This window comes from Chelonia mydas, chromosome 23, assembly GCF_015237465.2.
Source record: "Chelonia mydas isolate rCheMyd1 chromosome 23, rCheMyd1.pri.v2, whole genome shotgun sequence".
In the NCBI taxonomy this organism is placed as follows: domain Eukaryota; kingdom Metazoa; phylum Chordata; order Testudines; family Cheloniidae; genus Chelonia; species Chelonia mydas.
Genome location: NC_051263.2, coordinates 4,030,307 through 4,053,164, shown reverse-complemented (window position 1 = coordinate 4,053,164; position 22,858 = coordinate 4,030,307). Strand labels below are relative to the sequence as shown.

The 22,858-nt window shown below is 51.6% G+C and overlaps 1 protein-coding gene across 2 annotated transcripts in view; it reads right to left on the bottom strand.

The window, feature by feature from the left end:
• DLL3 (delta like canonical Notch ligand 3) overlaps positions 1–22,858 on the bottom strand; it is a 260,953-nt gene that overhangs the window by 124,182 nt on the left and 113,913 nt on the right. Inside the window, exons 8-9 of one of the 2 annotated variants that reach the window (XM_043534749.1) lie at positions 11,668–11,782; positions 11,134–11,289 (exon numbers count right to left, since the gene is read on the bottom strand). In XM_043534749.1, the coding sequence (XP_043390684.1) occupies positions 11,170–11,289; positions 11,668–11,782 (235 nt within the window). In that variant the 3' untranslated portion in view covers positions 11,134–11,169. Of the gene's footprint in view, positions 1–11,133; positions 11,290–11,667; positions 11,783–22,858 lie in introns of those variants that run through there. The other variant, XM_037884704.2, reaches the window with a different exon arrangement.

Genomic DNA, 22,858 nt, shown 5'->3' with positions numbered 1-22,858 from the left:
CACCCCTCCTGCGCCCAGCTCCCTACTGCACAAACAGAGCCACACGGTCCTGATCCATCACCCTAGGAGACGCCAAAACGCCCGCATGGCCAGGGAGATCGCAGAAGGGTTGACGCAATCTATGCTCTGAGAAGGTGCTGCGGGTCGGGAGTGAGGGGCACCGGCAGAGCTGGCGGGGAAACCGAGGGCTGGGATAGCAGGGCGCTGTGGACCAAGACTGAGGGCCCCCGGCAGAGTTGTGTGTGAGGAGCCCAGGTCTGGGATAGCAGTGGGGGCTGCGGGTCGGGATTGAGGGGCACTGGCAGAGCTGGTGGGGAAAGCGAGGGCTGGGATAGCAGGGGGGGCTGCGGGTTGGGATGGAGGGATGAGCCTTCACTGGGGCAGGGTGTTATCCCTGCCTCTCATCAGAGGTCTCACTTATTCAGGACCAAGCAAGCTCTGCTACAGTCCAATTTCAAACCCCTCAGCGCTATGGGCCTGGCCCCCCTGGCTTCACTGAGTGGGGCACAAGCTCTGCCCGCTCAGAGCGCTGGCATTTCACCCTCGGCCAAGGCTCCGGCTGCTGTACCCTACGGCCACCCCTGGACGACACGGTCCTGGAGCAGGCCCTGAACCCAAAGAGCCGAATATGCCCCGGTGACGTCTGCTCCAGCTCCCCCTGCCTGGGCCTGGATCGCATTTACCCGAAGAGACTGGCACCAAAATGCTGGATCGACTTGGAGAATGGGCAGCCCCTGGGTCTGCTCAAACCGCAGGAATTGCTTGAGAGAGAGACACCCCCCTTTGCCTTCCGCTTCCCCCCGCCCAAGCTCCACCCCACAGCAGCCGCAGCGCCTGCCTTACACAGCAGGTCCCCCTCCCCGACCCTTGGGCATCTTCCCCTATTCAGGCCCTTCTGTGGGTGCAGACCCGACCTCCCCTCCTCCCGCGAGCTGCCCCATCCATGATGCTAATGAGACATTGGGGGGGGGGGGAAGATCCTGATCTCACCTCCCTGTAGCTGACACCAGTCCCGGGCAGTCCATCCCCCACGCCCCAGACAGGAGCAGCTGACGCAGAGACTGCCTGGCAACTTAGAGGAGATGCGGACAGTAGGGTTCGCCCCCCCCACGCTCCGCCGGGGTCCATGCCCAGCACCACCCCCCTGCACACAGACTCATACTGCAAAGAGACAAAAGGCCTGTTTCTCAGCTTCCCCTCACCCCCACCCCCACACACTCCTCTTGTATTCGGTGCAGGGATGTGAGGGCTTTAAGCCCCCTTTGCTCTCCCCATCTTTTGGGGCGGGCCCTGATGTCAGAGCCCATGCTCTGCCCCCTATGGGCCCTGAGAAGCAAATAAATAGCCACAGCGCAGTGCGCTCCAGCTACGTCCCTGATCCCACCCACTTGCGCCCCAGGGGGGCCTAAGCATGACTGGCAGTCAGGTCCTGGGTTACTACAACGACAATTCTGAGATTTGGGGACCTTTTCTGCTCTCATTATACCAGGGACATGTCACTGACTCCCACGGGGTGACTGCTGATTTACACCGGGGTGAGCGAGAGGGGAATCAGGCCCCGACTCTCAGACACAGGTCAGCACCAAGTAAGTTCCACCCTGACCTTTGTGCAGGGGGCTAGGGGCAGAGTTAAGGGCATCTGGAGCCTGAACTGCATTTCCTGAGTTCCCCTCAAGATCGCGGCTTGCTTGGAAATGTCACCATGATGCTAGGGATGGGGCGCTGGTGGACCCAGGGCCAGCTCATGCCAAGGCCCCCGGGTCCCTGCTGAACACTGAAAATACATGGCTGGGACCAGCCTGGCTCACCTGTGTGTTAGTATCATTAAAACAGGTGTTGGGATGATAAGAATGTGTTTAGGCTTTAGGGAATGCTGCTGGCATTCATCTCACTTATAACATCTGTATCCCCTAGCATAAGGTAATATCTGAGTGTTTGCATTATAAGCCTCTGTAAATCACCAGAGAGGAGAGGGACATTAACCAGTCTGAAATGCTGGTCTCCAGTTCAAGGCGTTATGTCCTGCTCAACAAGGAAGGCCCAGCCACACCAGATGGACTATTGGGGAACGTTAAAGAGGACAAAATACTGTTTACTCTCCTCCCCGCCTAGTGAAGATGAGACTTGCAAATGGATTCCTCCCATCAGTGGAGTCTGCAGCTCAGAGCAGAAGCAGGGAAGGGAATAAAAAACCCCTAATCAGAAGGAATTGGATCTTTATGTGGCTTGGACTCTGGCGGGGCAAGGATTACTAGGCATAAGCAAGAGATCCCCAGTGCTTAGCCTAAGGACACACAGAGCTTGCTTATTATAGGAACTGCTATTACTTTTTGAAATTTAAGATTGGAACTCGCTTGCGTGTGTGTATGTTCACCTGCTTTACCCTTGTAAAGAACTCGCTTGTTTCCTTTGCTTATGTAATAAATCTCTAGATAGTTTATTACAGGACTGGCTGTGAGCATCATCTTTGGTGTGAAAGCTAAAATGCAATTGACCTGGGGTAAGTGACTGCTTCTTGGGGAGTCGAAGTAACCTGAATATTTCTGGGATTCTCGGTGAAAGGGACCGTCTATTACTCAGGTAGGCCCACCTGGGTGGCGAGAAAGATCGGAGGACTCAGAGGGACTGCCTGTGAGTCCATATCAAGGCAGTGATGGGGCCTGAGGAGTTTACACTTGATAGTTGCTTGGCGAGATCTAGGTATAGCCAATTTAGAGGGGGTGCCCTGGTTAAGTAGACAGGTGGATAGCCCCAGCGCCGGTACCATTTAAACTTGACAGTGTGAGTTTTAAAGGTTAAGGAATCGACACAATGAGGGAACCCCAGTCAGAGGAGGGTGGTCTGAGAGAAGACCTTGAACAGTGATGTCTGGAGAGGGGAAATCCCCGAAAGAGAAAACCCACGTTCAGGAGCTGAGAACTTTGCTTGTAAGTTTTGACCAGGCGCCGGGGAAGGAGAGTTTATGGAGCCCAAGGACCCGCCGGCCCCAGGCTCGAGACCATCGCTGTGGAAGGGGTCCGACTGCAGCACCAATGGCGGACTTGCCGAACAGGGAAACTGAGGCAGCAGTGGAGTGATGCAGTCAAAGCCAGCGAGGAAGCTGAGATGATGACCCAGGAGGCAGAGGGAAATTCAGACCATGCCACTCAAGTTACATGAGCCGTAAAAAGGAACTTCCCCAACCGATGAGTGCATCCCCCACAACTCCCGGGAGTGGGAGCGTCTGCCCGCTTTATACAGAGACTGACTGCACAGATTAGCAAGGAAAGCCTGCCAACTTTTTTATGCTGTGGAGGAGCAGAGACGACTGGTACCACCTCGGGGGGTGGGGACGACAATTTAAAGATGTCCGCCCCGAACTCTTGAGTCACTCCAGCCCCCAGGCATGTCCCCCTCCCTCTTGCCCCTAGCGGCCTCTCCTTGCAGCTCCCAGCTGTTTGTGGTTGCCTCTCTCCAACGGCCGCAGCTTGAAGCTTGCCAGCTCCAGGGGCTGCCGGAAAGGGAGGGGGCCTGGCCAGCAAACCCTGGCAGAAATCTGGGGAAGGCACGTGACCCCACGTGTGTCTCCCCCCCCCCTACCCCCCGCATGCATCGCCTCTGTGGAGAAAGAGGATGCTAAGATGTATAAGAAAAGTAAAGGCAATGGACTGAAAAGGTTTCGGATTTCCCCGAAACCTACCGCTCGCAGCGTAGACACCTCTGAATGTTGGACAAGGTCACGTGTGTTGCATATGTAAAAATGTGTAATTTTAATGAGAAAATGGATACGGGGTCTGGGCGCCGAAGATGACTGTGGAACGGTTTGATCTGACGGCCCAGGAGCAATTGTTAGGGGTAGTTACACATGAGAGGAAGGCAGTCGTCTGGGACAACAAACCATCCACTGTTTTAGAGGCTGTAGAAATTGCTGATGAGTATGTTGAATCAAGGGCCCATGAGGGATGGGGGGCAAATCCCAGGGGAAGGGAAATACCCCTGTGCCCCAGGTTAAGAGAAGCGGCTGGAAATAAACTGATGCCCAACTCTGACGATAAAAAACCCCAAGAGAGCCCAGAGTTTAAAGCCCCTACCAAAAGGACAGACAGGTATTCCGTCATCACCCTGGGGCTCCCGGCCACATAAAACCAAATTGCCCCAATCTTAACCCCACCCGCCCCAGTGAACACCACTACAATCACCCCAGAGGCAGCAGTCGGGCAGGAGGAAACTGAATCAGGATCGAGCCTTGGGAGAGGAGTGAAGGATTTATTAAGAATGCTAAAGGTAAATGACGCAGGTTGTCAAGGACCGGAGGGACACAGCGGCCCCAGCCACTTTGGTCAAGGAAAGTTTGGTAAGTGAGGAAGACCGGTTTCCTGGTGAGAGTTTAACTATCTTAGCTTTGGCTGAAGGCCCCGGGACTCCCCCTTTCGCCAAGATTTACTTCCAGGGTGAGGACTTTGAAGGCGATATCGGTGTGGGCGTTAGGAATCTACTTCCCGCTGCTGTTTTAATAGGTAACGATACTGTAGCCCTGCTAGCAGGTTCATATCATAACTCGCCTCTGGAAAGAGTCTGGCTCTGCCATGGCTATGGACAGCAGGGGGCGCTGCAAGGGGCGGGGGGCGGGAAAACGCCCTCGGTCCTCTATCAGCTGAAAGGCAGAGTTTGTCCCCAGAGGATGGGTTGGGAGATTGCCAGAGAGTCTGCTTTTGAGTTTATGGAGGCTCACCAGGACAAGGAGAGGAAGGCGGCTCAGAAAAACACCCTGGCTGGGGGAGAAAAGGGGAGATGGTTTCTAGGAGGTGGTTGGTTGCACAGGGAGACCTCCACAGGGAAGAAAAAGAGCATCCTGGTGAGTTTACAAGCAGGTGCTTGTGCCGGATGAGCGGAGGACGGAGTTGCTCAGGATTGCTCCTTTGCTGGACACTTCGGCGGGGAGAGAAGCCGCGCGACGCTCAAACAGAATTTCGAGTGGCCTCACAGGTTGGCGAGAGTAACAAGTTACCGGCAGAGTTGCACCTTACGTCAGAGGTGTAGGAGGTTCCAAAGGACCCAACAAGGGACTTCTGCAGGCATTGCCCATCACTAGGATGGCATGATTTTCATGAATGATATAAATGGCAGTGACTTACTTGACTCGTGATTGCTGCCCAGAGGGTGCCAAAGGGTTCCCATGCTGTTGGGGCAGAGCAGGAGGTGAGGGGTGTCACGTAACCATCTGGGGTTGTTAAAGGGACTGGCTAGAACCGACACAGATCAACGGAGGATCCAGAAAGACAACGGGCACCCTCATGACAGGATGTTTACATCTAGCAACCCCCAGCCAAGAGGAAGGATATTTCCTTCCACCTCTCTGCAGGGACGCAGAGCACAGCCCCAGCCGGAGAACGAAGAGGTAAAGTGTCAGATGGCAGGGTTAAAAGCCGGGCCGCTGCGGAGAGACAGAGCGCTCACTCGGGACTGACAGACAGACAGCGAGAGGGAGATGGAGCCAAAACACGCGAAGGAGGGTGTTTGCCAGAGGGTCTGGTCTGTAGATATTATGGGATCCCTACCCGGACCTTCCTGGAACGGAAAGAAATATATGGACCAGTTGCAGAGGGTCCTGCCAGCAGCTCTAATATAAATGCTGAAACCGGCTAGGACCCTAAGCACCGTTTTAGCAGAGTACATTTTCCCCAGGAAATCTTGTCAGGCTCTGGTACAAATTTCATGCCTGTGGTTTCCAAGAGTTTTGTGGAGCGAGCCGTATGGAGGCTGCTCCCATCAGCCAGACATTAACGGTCTGGTAGAAAAAGATTCAACAGGGGATGTGTGTTACGTGGTGGGAGAACGACTGGGGTGTGTTGCTCCCGTATTTGTGTATCGGAGTGTACCCCACGAATCTACGGGGTTCACCCCCTTTGAGCTCCTTTATGGGAGACAAGCGAGGGAAGCCCAAGATTCAGTGCAAAGCTCTCGAGTGGGTGGGACAGAGGAGACAGGACAGCCTGTAGGGGGATGAGCATGTCACTTTAATTTAAAGAGAATTTTAAGGCTGTGACGGATTGGAAGGATTTGGATGTCTCAGATGCTCGGTGTGACAGGCAGGCTGCAGAAAGGCCTTTCGCCCTCGGTGACTTGGTGCTAGCGTTGATTCCAGTGAGGAAGAACAAGATGCAAGATCGCTGGGAGGGACCTTTCGGGGTGACGGCGCGTGAACGGCTGATGATGTAAGAAAGCTGCGTGGCAGGGGACCTGTGCAAACAGTGTCTGTCAACAGATTGAAAGCTTCCCACAAAAGTGTGGAGGGGGGACACTTGATTTTCTGTGCTGATGAGGGAACATTTCCCGCCCCTTTAATTGATCTGGTCAGGGAGAGTAAAGAAGAGACCCAGCTGGAGAGCAGCGAGATTTGGGAGGGTGTTAGACCCAATATTGGAAACACCACAGCCGGGTACTTTCCAACCAGCCAGGTTTAACTAACAAAGCAGTGCCTTCCACTGAAATGACAGGGCCCTCCCTGCCCCGACTGTGCCAAAGGAACAGATCCGGGAGGAAGTGGAACGCAGGCTAGACACGGCAGGGATGGGGGCGTCTCCCATTGTGATGGTACCTAAAAGGGATAAAACCAAGAGATGGTGTGTGGATTTTAGAAGGGTGGACGCCATTCACCCAACCTGACCCTGACGCCACACCCCAGAGAGGGGACCTAGTGGAGGAGGGTGCAAAATTCATAAGCACTCTAGCTTTGACTCGTGGCTATTGGCAAATTCCCTTAGATGCTGTGGGCTAGGAGAAGTCAGCTCTCATAGTGGGCTCTGGCCCAAAGGCGTTTACGGTTCTGCCTTTCGGGTTAATCAGTGCAGCGGTTCCCTTTCAGAGGCTCATCAAGGAGATGTTGCAGAGTTTGCCGACCTTTGCCAGGGCCGATGTAGACGACTTGGCTATTTTTAGTGGTTCCTGGCAAGACCACCTGAGCCACGGGGGAACTGTACTGCAGAGGCTTAGAGAAGCCAGCCTCACTGGCAAAGGGTCCAAATGCAAGATGAGAGGTCATAGGGGTATGTCACGGAGGACACAGGGCAAGCAGCAGCTTTGCTCGCCCTGACCCTTTAAAAGTAGAAGCTTTCGGAATTGGCCTGCCCCCCACACCAAGGAGCAGATCATCATTACCAGAGGACTGGAAAGGGCTCTAGTGACACTGTGGCCCCAGAATAGACCTTACAAAAAAAGGGAGAAGGCAGATCGGGTGATAGGGACCGAGGCCTGTAAAAAACCGATCCCCCACTGAACAGAACTATGCTGCCCTGGAGAGGGAAGGTTAAGCAACTTGTGTGATTAAGCAACTTAAGCTTTAACTGTAGAATAGAAAATGTAAGGTTTTAATCGATCACTCCCTGTTAATATGGTTGCAACCAAGCCAAAGGGACCAATCCCAGACTGAGCTCTGCCGGGGTATGACGTGGAAAAAAATCTCTATCAAGGAAAAGAAAATGTAGTGGCCGATGCCTTGTCAAGAACAGAGGGACGCTGAAGAGTATGCAGGAGAAGCGACACCCCTTCCTACGAAGTGTTTGCATTGGGGGTGTCATGCTGCCATGGTCCCCATTGAACACTGACAAATACATGGCTGGGACCACCCCAGCTCACCTGTATGTTCGAATCGTTAAAACAGGCATTAGGAGGATCAGAATGGGTTTAGTGTTTACTTTCGGGAATGCTTGTGAGCTGCTGCCGGCATTCATCTCACTTATAACATCAGTATCCCCTACTGTAAGGGAATATCTGAGCCTTCGCATTATAAGCCTCTGTGACTCTGTAAATCACCAGAGAGGAGAGGGACCTTAACCACTGGGAAATGCTGGTCTCCAGCTCAAGGCATTATGTCCAGCTCAACAAGGAAGGCCCAGCCACACCAGATGGACTATTGGGGAACGTTAAAGAGGACAAAATACTGTTTACTCTCCTCCCTGCCTAGTGAAGATGAGACTTGCAAATGGATTCCTCCCATCAGTGGAGTCTGCAGCTCAGAGCAGAAGCAGGGAAGGGAATAAAAAACCCCTAATCAGAAGGAATTGGATCTTTATGTGGCTTGGACTCTGGCGGGGCAAGGATTGCTAGGCATAAGCAAGAGATCCCCAGTGCTTAGCCTAAGGACACACAGAGCTTGCTTATTATAGGAACTGCTATTACTTTTTGAAATTTAAGATTGGAACTCGCTTGCGTGTGTGTGTGTTCACCTGCTTTAACCTCGTAAAGAACTCGCTCGTTTCCTTTTCCCATGTAATAAATCTATAGCTAGCCAGTCCTGTAATAAACTATAAGCATTGTCTTTGGTGCGAGATCTAAAGTGCAATTGATCTGGGGTAAGCGACTAGTCCTTGGGGACTGGGAGTAACCTGAATTTTGCTGGGATTTTTGGTGTCAGGGGCCATCTATCACACAGGTAGGCGCAGCTGCAGGGCGAGAGAGACCAGAGAACCCAAGAGGACTCTCTGTGACTCCATATCCAGGCCGTTACAGCACCTGAGGAGTTTACACTTGATGGTTGGTTGGTGAGACCGAAAGATGGAATCACAACCAGTACAGGGCCTGTGCCCTGGTTCCTAACAGTCTGCACTGAGGTTGGTATCATGCTCTTGAGTCACTGCAGGACAGCTTGACAAAGGGATTGGTGGGTAGCCCGAAACCGATTCTGACCTCAGTGTGGGCCCGATCCTGACATCAGCTGCATCTGGAGCTAGATACACTCCCTTACACCTGGGGTAAACCAGATGTAGCCTTGTCAGAACCAGGCCCCTTCCCTCCATGCTTCCTGGGCTTCCCCAGGCTCCTGGGGGCTGGTTGGTTGAACTCTCCTGGCAGCGAGCAGCCTGGGCCGGCCTTAACAAAGGAATTAGGGCCCCGATCTACCCTCGCTGCCCTGCTGGACTCTTTGGCTCGAGTGCCCTGGGCTCCTTGATGATTCCCCTCCAGTGCAACCCAGATCCCAGCTGGATTTGAGTGGAGGAGATGCTAAGAGAAGCCCAAGTTAGGCTCACACCCACCAGGGAGCATTGCTGCTGGAAGTCAGGGATGTGCTTCCCACACTGGGCCCCTATCAGGGCCAGCCCAGACGATACCAGCAGAACCCCTGTCCCTGCTGGGCCCAAATTGTGTCTTCGAACTGAGGGGAGGAACCTCAGAGCCCTTTCCGTGCAGCCTGGGGCTGAGCACCCCAGCAAGGACACCTCCGGCTATGGCCTTGCCCCACCCCAGCAGGCCTGGCGGGGGCCCCCCCCAATAACTAATGATCGGTGCAGGTTACTCCCCCCACAGCCTCCCCTCCCAGGAGGCATTACAGGTGTATTATGTCCACAGCTCTGCAGCTGCACCTACTGCAAACCCGCCCAGCCCGGCTCTGGATCCATAATCCCCGGTGCCCCACCGAGCCTGCCTACAGAATGAACCAAGAGAGCCCTTGGGACCCAGGGACCCCTTGAGGCCAACTGGCAGTCTGAAGTCAACGTGAGAGGTGGCAAAGGAAGGTCTCTACTGAGAGCGGTAACGCATTGGTCGTCCTAACCGGCGCGAGAGGTACGTAAGGATGATATTTAAGCAGCTACATGTGCATCTGGGGTCATTAAAAAGGGATCACGGCCAATCCAGCCTGGAGTTTAGCTCACTCAAAGTCAGATAGATAACACTGTACCTTGTTAGTTCAGTCTAGCAGGCAGGTTACGGTTTTATTTTACCTGTAACCAGTGGTTTCCAAGACTTCTGCTCTACTTGCATCTGCTACATAAATTGATCCTTGATTTCACTCCAAACATATTTAAGGACTGGTCTCTTTCTCCAACAGATGTTGGTCCAATAAAGACGTCTCTCTAATAGCCTGAGACCAACACGCTGCAACCACCCTGCAAATCTCCCAGGGTTGGAAGTGAAGCAGCGATTGGAGGTGAAGCTGGTACGCTAGGGGTGCTGTTTCTTTGGGACCAGCAGATCTGTGAATTCTGCGAGGGGCCAGTGGATCAGGGGATGGGCCGGCCATGGGAAAGCCTGGGGGCAGGCGTTTGCTGGCGCCAAGCTGAGCGGGCTAAACAGGGAGCGCTCATGTTGCCGGTGACCCCCCAGCAAGTACAGACGAAGCTTCCTGACGCTAAGTGGGGGTGGTAGCGAGGTGCTGCACAGCTCGGGGGACCTCGGGAAGCATCACAGGCTGCCCTGTGGGATCTTTAAGACCTTGGGTCTCCCCAAACCGACTCCAGCAGCTGATTGGCACAGCTGCCTCCCTGCAGAGGGGAGGGGAGGAGAGACCCTCATTCTCACTGGGTTTCTCCCTCTCTCTCTGCAGCCAGCTGCCGGACGAGAGCTCAGCACCACCTAACCCATGCTGGAGTGGACGGCAGCGCCGGGCAGCGTGGTGCCAGGGGGAGTTTTTACGTGTTAAGGATGGAGCCAGAGCTCAGCGAATCGGGTGTGACTCCCACCCACCCCAGCACAGACCCTGTTTTCTTATCAGCAGCTCCCACATGTGCGCACACCGCATCCGCCACCCAATGCTGCAAAACCAGGGGCCACTCCACAGTGGGGGAACACACGGAGCCCCAGAGCCCCCATCGACACCCCCTCCCCCCATTTGCTTGGCGTGGCATCCCCCATTGTAACCCTGGCATCAGTCGGAGTGATTCCATCTCTCTTCCTGCAGGTGCACCCATGGGGGCGTTTTAAGGGTGTCTGCAGGCCGTCTGGGTTGAGCGAGCCTAGCATTCAGGGTGGGAGAAGGGTAGCAAAGCAGCCCAGACACCAAGCGATGGGGGGAAGAGGTGGGGGAGAGGCTGGCTCACACACTGGAAGCTCTTAGCGTGATAGGGACAGAGACCTGACCCTGTGGGGTGGGGAATACAGACTTGGGGTGAAGGCAGAGTTCCTACACGCGCTGGCCCCTCCCCAGGGCCCAACACCCCAAACGGGAGGTTACCAACACTAAACATGGGCTCGACTGGTGCTGGCGAGTGCTCACTCCCCACAGGGCCCCTGGGCAATATGAGGCTATAATGCCCCCAGCTACAATAGCTCCACTCTTGCACCTGCTCCAGGTGACCGCTCGCTCCCCACAGCGCCCCCTTGGGGCATGAGGGGATATAACACCCAGGTACCATAACTCCAGTTCTGCACCTGCTCCAGGCGCGTGCTCACTCCCCACAGCGCCCCCCAGGGGCATTAAGGGGGTATAATGCCCCAGGTACCACAGCTCTGCTGCTGCAGCTGCTCCAAGCCATCCCAACCCGACCCACGGGATTCAGCAAAAGCAGCCGGCTTTGCGTTCTGCCCGAAAAACACCTGGAAAGGAAAGTGATGAGCTTATACTCGGCCGCCCGCAGGGGGCGCTGCCGCCAGCATGCAATGCAGCCGCTCTAAAGCTGCCTCAACAGCCCCCCGCCTCCCCCATGGGTAGACACTGCTGGCAGTTCCTACCCATTGCAATCACCCACCCCACACACATACACCCACCCACTGGTCTTAGCGTCATGCACCTTGGGGTCATGCATGTTACCCCCACTGCCCCAGAGGAGCGGGCATGCGGCTTGGGGTGGGGCTGGGGTGGCAGGAAGCGCGCGCGCTATGGGTTTGCAGGGCTGGCTGGGTTAGGGAGTGGCAGGGGTGGCGAGGAACAAGCGGGAGAGGGGAGGTCGCAAGCGCACCGCGTATCTTCATTACCTCGGTGGCAAAGATGCACGGCTCTGTCTGGTCCGGGATAATATAAATAGGGCGATAGGGGCCGTCTTTGGGGTACCCAGCAGGGGCACGGGAGAAGATCGGCTCCGATTTCTTACTGCAAGAGAGACAGAGAGAGAAAAAAAAACCAGCATGAGTGATGGGGGGGAGGGGGGGGTAAATCCTGACCATAAGGAGGTGATATGTGGGCGGCCTCATGAAGTCACAGCCCATGGCCCCCGTTTGCCTGGTTAAAATGGGAAATCAGAACCGAGCAGGGAGCCTGGAACCAGCGGTAGTATCCAGTGGTTGGAGCCCGGAACAGGGAGCCAGGACTGCTGGGTTCTCCTCCCAGCTCGCTGTCTGACCTTGGCTGAATCAAGCAGACTCGGGGAATTATGTACCCAGCTTCCATTAAAATGATCATATGGACTATGGTAGTGCCTAGGTGCCCCAGGGATGGAGCAGGGTTCTAGGCGCTGTACATTTGTATTGCTATTAGGTGTATTACAGTAGTGCTGGAACCATGGGATCCTGGTCCATCCTTGAATGCCTAGGTGCTACCATAATTCACCTAATAGCAGTTCAAATGTCTTATGGTAGCACCTAGGAACCCCAGTCACGAACCCGGCCCCCACTGTGCCAGGCGCTGTACAAACAGAGAACAAAAAGGATGGTCCCTGCCCCAGAGAGCTTCCAATCGAAGTATAAGACAGGAGACGACAGCTGGGGAGACGCAGATGACAGCACATGAGGAAACAATCAGGGAAAGATGGTCAGCAAGATGGGCTGGGCATGCTGGCAGGGGGACGGCAAAGGAGAACAATATAGACGTTTAAAGGGAGCTCCTTCCAACTGGGCTGCTGTCCCCGGCCTGACTGCTAACCCAGCCCCGAATCCCTGTGCGGATCTCCAGTGCGCATCTCCTCTCTGCTCAGCATCCGGCCGGCCTGCGTCCCAGTCTCTCAAACCAGACAGGAGCTGCTAGAACTCATCAGCTTAGAAAAACCAAGCTGCCAACGTCTCCAATAGGGCAGACAACTCCCCCGCCCAAAATCCCAGGTCACCTGCTCCACAAAAACACACCTGGCTGATCTGTGCCAGGGGAATAAGAGGACATATACTCAGAGCTGTCTGGACAAGGGTACTTCCATCCCGCGGGAAACTCCAATTCTTTCGTTTTGGGGCAGGGGAATCAAATTTCCGCACAATGAAAAAGTTCAACCCTGAAATGGCGGGGTGAGGAGGGGTAGGGAAGGGAAGAGTCAACATTTCTGAAAATAGTTACTTTGAATTGTCCTGTGGGAAAAGTCACCAAAGTTTTACAAATTTTACAAACCAACCAACTAAACCAAACCAAAGCACACCAATTTCACCCACGCCCCTGCATTTTGTCAGGAAAACATTTCATTCAACCAGATCTGTGGATGGGGGAAGAGGAATTACATTCTACAGAAGGAGCTACCTTCGACTCAAAGTTTGCTAGCCCCCCCTTCCCCGCCAGGAAAACATTCCCAAAACTTAATGGCAACACAGACGACTGGCTGGAGCATCAAAGGTATTGTTAGCCATATATATATTAGGCATAGTATACACCATGTTAATGGGCATTATGCACATGGTATTAACATACATTATACATGCATGTAAGTATTGGGAAGTTATCCATTATGCTCTCCCCACAATTCGGTTCACCCATGTAAAGAATCCCACCATACGCTGCAAAGCGGAGGCAGGATTTGGCTTTAAAAATAGGAACCCTGTCAAAGCCAAGAGACGTGAACCGTGTGTCCCAGCACGGGGTAGGATTTACCTCCACGCCCAGCTCTTCTGCCAGATAGGATCCAAACCAGACATAAGCCAAGAGCAGAACACCACCAAGGTACGGAACTGTTCCAAACCAGTGGGCTGGATTTTAGCGATGGATACAGAGTTTTGTAACTTGTAAAATCAGACTGTAAATACTACGGGCTGAAATGCAAATCTTTGAAGCACACCTTCTGTGTGAGGCGAATACACTTCTTTTCGTATTGTACTACTTTTTCCTTAGACAATAAATCGAGCCAAGTTTGGTTATTTGGGCTCTTGACCAAATAATAACAAACCTTGAGTGCAGGGTGGATTAAAAAAAATGATTTGGGGGGGGGAATAAAAATAATCTGATTTTTATTCATTGCAATTACAAGGTTTTCTTTTTTTTAAGAAACAAAATCGGAATTGAATGCAAAATATATGTTAAGGCCTAAATTTACAATCTCTTAAAACATTTAAATACAAAAATTAAATATGCTGAATCCACAAGCCTCTATTAAAATTACTGAGTTAGAGGCTGCTTTTCCATATAAAGAAAGAATCAAGGGAAAAAACGTTTAACTTTTGAGGTCAAGCTTTATAAATATGGCAGGATAGGTCACGTACTGTATTAAGGACTTGTTTCATTTAATACAAATAAATTGTATCTGCTGTTGCGCGTGTTTAATTTCATTCCAGTTACCACCCTAATGCAGTCTGACAAATCATGAGCAAAAATAAAATTATCTAACAATTAAGCAAGATCACTCACCACTTTCCAACATACTAAAACTGCACAACTAAGAAGAACCTGAAAATATGAAGCTACATAATTGCTTAAATAACTACATATGAGTACAGTGTACCCTCCTAGGTAGATGTACCAAATCTAGTATAAAGGCTCTTTCATAGATATTTTAGATACTAAGATCAGAAGGGACCATTACGATCATCTAGTCTGACCTCCTGCACAACGCAGGCCACAGAATTTCACCCACCACTCCTGCGAAAGACCTCTCACCTATGTCTGAGCTCTTGAAGTCCTCAAATCGTGGTTGAAAGACTTCAAGGAGCAGGAGAATCCTCCGGCAACTGACCCGTGCCCCATGCTACAGAGGAAGGCGAATAACCTCCAGGATCTCTTCCAATCTGCCCTGGAGGAAAATTCCTTCCCAACCCCAAATATGGTGATCAGCTGAACCCTCAGCATATGGGCAAGATTCACCAGCCAGATACTACAGAAAATTCTTTCCTGGGTAACTCAGATCCCACCCCATCTAACATCCCATCACAAGCCATTGGGCCTATTTACCATGAATATTTAATTACCAAAACCATGTTATCCCATCATACCATCTCCTCCATAAACTTATCGAGTTTAATCTTAAAGCCAGATAGATCTTTTGCCCCCATCTTTTGCTCTAGTTCACTGTAAATCAATGTTTTTAAATGGTTCTATCAAGCAATGAGAAAGTCCCTTTGTTTAGAAAATAAAGGCGCTGCGAATGGCTGAGATGGTTAAATCGAGGATTTAAATGCAGTGTTCCGCTTGATGATTTCAAATCAATCCACCCTACACGAGTGGAGGCAGACGACTGGCTGCACCTTTTAATCAATATTATTTAGGCGTCTAATGATGCTGGCAGGCCCCAGCAAAACTGTCAGAAGCACCTAAGTACCTAACTCTCATGGGCACTTCTGAAAACCCCACCTGGTGTCTACCTGCGTCTTTAGGTGTCTAAAGGCCTTTGACAATCTGCCCCCCTGTTCATAAGAACAGCGTTTTCCTCTTTAACGTTACAGTAGACACAGGAAAATTTCCCTTTTCAGCAACGGCAGGCCCCGAGCGCCGAACGAAACTCAGAACCACACCGTGTAACTAACTAGTCTAAGGCTTGGTCGACACTCCAGAGTTAGGTCAACTCGAGGCAGCTTACATCAACCGAACTCTGCAAGTGTCTATACTGAAACGGCGCTCCCACCGATTTAACTTGCCCCCGACACGGGCTTAACACCACCTCTGCGAGAGGCGTAGCGCGTAGGCTGACATGAGCAACGCACTCCATCGATTCTTGCTGCCTTTCAGAAGCCGACCCACAGCGCCCCACGCTGGCAGTTCAGTCGGTGCAAGCGCGCCTGGTGAGACAAGAAGCGTCGTGTGGGCGTGCGGAAGCGATTTAGTAACTGCGGGTGGCTGTAGGTCGCCGTAGCCGAGGTCGACTTAGTTTTGAAGCGTTGACTTGCTCTGATAAAACTGCCCCAGCTGAGGCAAACTGTGGAGGAAGGATTTAAAACACACACGGCATCACCAGCCCAAGCATTCAAAATCACCAGTTGGGCCCTAAAATCAGGAGATCGCCCATGCTTTGTCTAAAGACAAAAGTTGACCCATTTTAACTACCCCGGCTTAGTCAGAGAGGTACAGCTGGCATGTGGTCATAGAAATAGGGTATAACAATATTCGCTAGCTCTTCTACAGCATTTTTCCATCAGCAGATCTCAAAGCTCTTTGCAAAGAAGGGCAGGATTATTATCCCCATTTTACAGATGAAGAAACTGAGGGGCACTAACTTGCCCAAGGTCACCCAGCAGGCTAGGAGCCAAGCCGGGACTAGAACCCGGGTCTCTGGAGTACTCTATCCCCCCAGGCCACACTGCCTCCATCCAGGGAGGGGAATTATCTACAGAGATAAAAGGCAAGTCTATCCTGGTATAACTGAGTCCACACGAGGACTTGCACCAGTAGAACTGTATTAGGGTTACCATACATCCAGGATTTCCTCCAACATGGCCTCTTTTTTGATCCTCCGCCCTCTGTCCAGGCAGATTTTTCAAATAAGAGGAAATATCCAGGATTTTTGCAGTGCAGACACTGCAGCTCAGAAAGAGCAGTCTCCGCACCTGATTGGTCCCTCCCCTGCATCCACTAGATCCTGCCCACCCTGGCCCGGCCCTCCAGGTAAGCGGAGCCACCAAGCGCCTCTCAGCCGGGCCACCTGCCTCGCTGTGGGGCCTCAGAGTCCAGCTGGGATGGGTGACAGGGCCAGGCCCTGGCTCCCTGCCCTGGGGAAGGGGAGAGGCCTGCAGGGAGGCGCTGACTGATGGGCTGGCACTGCGTCTTGGGCCTGCACCAGCCTCCCTGCCACTGCCCCCCACCTCGAGAGTGAAGCCGCAGGTATCCCCTCCAGCACCCCCAAATATCCCCTCCAGCACCCCCCCAAAAATGGAAGCGGAAATTCTCACCTAATCTTGGGACACCTGGAGCTGGGTCTTTGAGGATTAAAACCACCAAATATTGCAAGACTTGCAATCGAATTGCAAACGTTGCTAACAGAAATGGACTTAAAAATAACGAGAAGTGACAGGATAATTTTTTTTTAAAACATTCCCATTTTAGTTGATTGCAGCCAACACGTTCTAGAAAGGCTTGATGTGTGTCCATTGCTGGATGCCGGACTTGTGAAACCTTGAGCTAGTCTTTCCAAGCAGCTCAGGGTGTTGGGTCCTGAGCGTTGTTGAAAATCCAGTTGCGAGTGTCACAGTGGGAGCTGATGCGAGGTTTTGCAAATCAGCCTTTTCTGTAGGTAGATCTGTGGGAGCAGAGGTCTGGAGAACAAACTGCATGCCCAACTGTGTGTGTTAAAAGCTACACGGTGGGGTCTGTGCCAGCATCTCCAAAAATCATAGATTTGTAGATTTCAAGGAGAGAATGGACCATGGTGCTCATCTAGTCTGAACTCCTGTGTAACACCGGCCGGCAAACGGCTCTCAATTAATCCTATCTGGTCTAGAGCAGATCTTTTAGAAAACTGTCCAATCTTGGTTAAAAAAAAGAAAACTGCCAATGCTGGAGAATCCACCAGAACCCTTGGCAAGTTGTTCCAAAGCTTAATTACTCTCACTGTTAAAATTCACACCTTATTCATAAGGCATAAAATCTGGTCAGTGGCACCTTGGAAACCGAGAAATGGAAAGCCCTGAATTCTGCAATGGTTAGATATACGCTTTGCCTTAAAGCTTGCATATTGTCCCTCTGCTGTCAAGGAGGGACCACAGTGTCAGGCTGGAAGGGGCTCTTGAGAGATAATCTAGCCCAGGCCCCCTGCAGCCCTGACAGGGGTTTGTCCAACCTGTCCTTAAAACTCTCCAGTGATGGGGATCCCACAACCTCCTTTGGACGCCTGCTAAAGAGCTTCACTCCCCAGAGAGTTAGAAAGTTTGTCCTGATATCTCACCTCAATCTCCCTTGGTGCGGATTACACCCATTACATCTTGTCCTGCCTCCAGCAGACGTGGAGAACAGCAGATCCCCGTCCTCTTTACACCAGCCCATAACGTATTTGAAAAAACATATCAGGTCCCCCCTCGGTCTTCTTTTGTCAAGACAAAACCTGCAAAGTTTTTTAGCCTCTCCTCCTAGGGCAGGTTTCCTAAACCTTGGATCCTTTCTGTGGCTCTCCTCTGGCCTCTCTCCAATTTGCCCACATCTTTCCTACAGTACGGCGCCCAGAACTGGACACAATACTCCAGCTGAGGCCGCACCAGTGCCGAGAAGAGCGGGACAGTTACCTCCCACGCCTTACATACGACAACCCCAGAGCAATATTAGCGTTTCTCCCAACAGCAATACGTTGACTCATTCAGTTTGTGACCCACTGTAACGCCCAGATCCTTTTCAGCCGTACGACCCCCCGAGCCGGTTATTCCCCATTTTGTGGTGCTGCATTTGATTCCCCCCCTCCCCACACACACCCCCACACCCACCTTCCTAAGACAGTACTTTGCACTTGTCTTTATTGAATTTCCTCTTGTTGATTTCAGACCAAATTCTCTAATTCTCACGTGCTTGACATTAAGCATGTGTCTGACGTTCCAGTAGTACCAGGGCCAAAATCTGCACCCGCTTTTAAGAATGTTGGCCTGTGCCATCTAAGGCACCAGATGCCATGGTGATGGGTGCAGCATGTGGATATGACATTCACAGCAGCATCACAGGTCACGAATCATAGAAGATCAGGGTTGGAAGGGACCTCAGGCGGTATCTAGTCCAATCCCCGACTCAAAGCAGGACCCATCCCCAATTTTTGCCCCTGATCCCTAAATGGCCCCCTCGAGGATTGAACTTGCAACCCTGGGTTTAGCAGGCCAATGCTCCAACCTACTGAGCTACCCCTCCCCCCCGAGTAAGAACCCAGGACGTTAAATCCTTTGTTCGAGAAGTGTTTTCTGATTCTCAGAGGGGTGCGACAGAAGGATGAACTCTAGAAAATCTGGGATGCTTTTAGGCCAGATGGAACCATTTGATCATCTCGTCGGGTGGGGAACAATTGGTCCTTAAAATTAAGACATGCCTCAAAATGCGGCACAAGGGAAAGCTTTCTGTAAGGGTTTTCAAACATATGGTCGGACTCTAAGTGAATGAACCCCTCAAAGTCCATGTTCAAAGTCGACCAAAGAAAAGAAATGCTGACAAAAAGAGTCATCATGTTTTCCATAGCCCCTCTCACCACTCGAATGAAAACTGGGTCTGATCATTCAGTGTGCGTGTCTCAGAAAAGTGAAGAATTGCTAAATGGTACGACCGAGAGCTTTGTTCGGTACGTTTGAATAATTTATCATTACCGACAGTGAGTTTTGATCACATCCCTCGTGCCAGAAAGGCCTTGCCTGGGGTGTTGCCACCTCTCCTTTTATACGGAAGTGGATAAAACAATGTTATTGCTAACAGGACAGAGGTACCATATTGTGCCAAACGATTTTAGTAAGCAATACCCCAAGCTGTAATGACCCGAAGCCCTTTTTACTGGGAAATCCCCAGCGGCAGAATGACATGCCGCAGAACGACACTGAAATGGTCTAGATACCAAAAATCGTGCAAAGAGAAACTCTCGCCCGCGTACTGCCTGGGTTACTTTACATGCCTGAAGCTGATTGGAGGAAGGTTGAGAAATACACAGTGAGGACAATGTATGAAAAGACTCAAGTGAACAAGGCCCAAATCAATGAACCACAAGGCCAGAAACTGAAGGAAGGGGACTGAAGGACCAGACCAGGGATCAGAGCTGGCAATGTCCTTCATGAACTCCCTGTGCCCCAAAATGCTGTACTCTTCTTAGTCTGTCTCATCTGTTTATTGTCTGGCATAAAATGTGCGTTTGGACACCCAAAGTGACAATAATTCTGTCTGAAACTGTATTAAATAAAGACAAAAATTGATGAAGTCTAAATTGGGTGGACTAATGCCTCAGTTTCCCCACCTTACTCTTCCAACAAGCCCAGCCTCCGGCATAGCCCAGGCTAGTGAATATCTCCCGGTTGTACAGTGGTCTTCGGATTTGTCTGAGATAGCAGCCAAAGAAAAAACAGCTGATCCCCGCAGGGATCGAGAATATGAATCTGAAGGCATTGAAGAAATTTGGATCCTCTTTCGAAACACATTTGGATAAAACATCCACCCCCACCCCAAGAGGTCTCAGAGAATGGCCAGACCTGCATTCCACCTAAACGGGAAACGGGGGGAGGGTTTATGTACATTTTTTCTTAATTCCCATAACTCCCTCCCTAAGGGGTTGAGTCCTGGCAGCATTGTTCGGTCTTGCAGCTTTGATAAGTTGTAAAACTGCATAATTCTACCGGAGCCCCATGAAGGGGGCGGTATTCAGGAACACATACGCTGTAAGTCGTTTAACTTTCATGTTATTGATTTTTACATTTTAAAAAAAAGAGACAAGTGAATCCCAGATTTGCCCCCAGTTAGCTCTGTACTGAGCCCAGTGACTCAAGATTATTATTTGATATCCTACTCCTTTCTCTCACCCCACTGCCCATCTGTTTTCAGATCCCCTCTGACGCGTCTCTTCTCCGTTTGCTTATACCTTTCTTATATGCCCCACAGAATATTTTAGGGTTCAGTTGGTAGGGAACAGACTTTGTACATACCTCACGGTCTGCACTAATGGGCCAACGCACAATAGTCAGCCTTGTAAGGATTGATACAGCATTCAGATCAGTTACTGTACAATGAAGTCACAGCATAATTTAATTAACACGTGGTCTTTCTTAGCAGAGTCCCACCTAACAGACAGCTCTAATGACAATGCTTCCTTGAGCACAGTTTAGTGGTTATAGCAAGGGACTAAGGAGTCGGACGCCTCAATTCTTTTTCCTGGATTTGGGTGGGGAGTAGGTCTAGTGGTTAGAGCAGGGAGGGCTGGGAGTCAGGACTCCTGGGTTCTGTCCCCAGCTCTACCACTAACTCAGTGTGTGACCTGAGATGATTTATGTCAATCGCTTCCTCAACCATAAAACGAAGACAAAGCCAGCTGAGAGGGGTCGCTCTCAGATGGCTGGTTCTGAGGAAGGGCAAATGATTCCTACATTTAAAAACTCTTCACGTGATCTGGATCCGGTCCTGCCCCCACATGTCCCCTGCTACACACACATGACCCCCTTACTGAAGTCACCACAGAATCTGGCACCACGTGTGTCTTTTGCAGCATCAGATACATTAGAGCCGGTGAAACATTTTTCCCCCCGCTGAAAAATAGTGCGACTAAGAAAGTTTTCAGAAACCAAACAAAAGAATAAATTTAGCTTCCCACTTCCCATCTCTCCTCTTCAGCCGTACTATTTCAAGGAGGAAGGGAGCAAGGGACGGAAAAAGAAAAAAGTTTTGCTTTGTGTTTCTTTCTTAAAAAAAAAGAAGATCCCACAAAAAAAGTCAAAAATGTCTCACGTCGTTTGAAATTTTTCCACAGAGACTCTAGAGCACTTTTTCCCCAGCTCTAAGACAAACTGAGATGTTTAAAGCAGAGACCTCTCTTCTCTCACTCAACTCTGTTCCTACCCCATGGCAAAGCATAAACAGGAAGCTGATCTTTGTCTATTACACCTTCCCACAGGATGCAGATCAGAGTCTGTACAACACAAGTCGCAGCTCTCCGTGTCAATATCGCTGTCTGACATGTGATGTGCAATCATGTCCGAGCAAGCACCCATCCCAGTATGCTCCACAAACACAGCCTACATCTGAGAGTTCCTCTTTCCAGGCTGCTCAGCCCACCCCCTCAGTCCTCTCTTCCCAAAGCGCTTTTACATACAACCACCTGCCTCCATGAGTCAATAGAACCCACTTAGCTCTTTCCCAGAAGGCTCCAAACCTATTAAAAGATGTTCCAGGCACACAGGCAGACAGACGTTGTTGTTATTATTATTATTAAGTTGCTCTGGGGCTATTGTTATGATCCTCTCACTCAGAATTTCAGCTCTTTCCTAAGTGGCTGAAAAACAGTCTCCCCTAAAAGAAAGTCTGAGAGCTTATCAAGCCCTGGGGAACAGACTGTAGGAGAAAACACTCCGTCGGATCTAGCCAGTGTACCCGTAGTTTATTATGGCTTTGTCTCCAGTTCCAGCTGAGATCGGGGCTCCCATCACGGGCGGAGGCTAAGTGAGAGACAGTCCCTGGCCCAAACAGCTTACAAACTAGCTTGACAAGATGAGCAAAGGAAGGGTTATTCCCTCAGATGGGGAAACTGAGGCACAGAGAGACGTGCCCAACGCAGGGTAGCCTGTGGCAGAGTTGGGAACCAAACCCTGGCTTCCCGCATCCCAGCCCCGTGCTTTAACCACAAGGTAAGACTGCCTCTCAGCTGTAACTTCTATAGCCAGACCCCGAATGATCCTTTCCTAGGCCAAGCAACTCCACACCCTTCCCCGCAAGCCTCGCTCCTAATGGCACGGCTCCCCTGCTCTGGCGCCGGCTCTGCGCCCCGGCCGCTGGAGACAGAAACGCAGCGGGATAATGGACCAGGCAGACACAAAATTCACTAGCAACTCTGGCCGCCCCCATTCCTAGCAGGCAGTGCATCCTTCCCCAGAACCGGAGCCAGTCTCCCCTCCCCTCCACTCCCTTCCCTCTGCCTGGGGAAGGGGGAAACGCATGAAGTTTAGTGAAGACTTGGTCCTGGCTCAATCAATTCCCCAAGGGTGAGTTTCACAGCTGCCCTATGGCCCCCTTGAGCCAGCTAGGCCGGTGGATGACATGGGAGGGGCAGGCACACATAAGTGCCGCCCTCTCCCTCAGATGCAGAGCTGGCGCAGAATCCCCTCCTCCCACGTTGGCATGGAGGGGCACATCGAGGTTGCAGACTGGGTCAGATGGGTGGGTAGGGACGACTGCAACATGGATGCAGGCTAGGGCAGCCCCATAGCAGTACCACCAGGCGGGGAGGACCTGAAATGGCCCAAGCTACCTCCCCCGTGCCCCTGCCCCAGCCCTTGTGCCCCGATCTCTTTCCCCCCTCCCCCCCACTCCTGGAAGAGAATAGGGTGGAATTCCCTCTAGCTCAAATGAGAGCCAGGGATCAAGGCCATCAGCACAGATGGGGCCGGGGGTGGAGGGGGG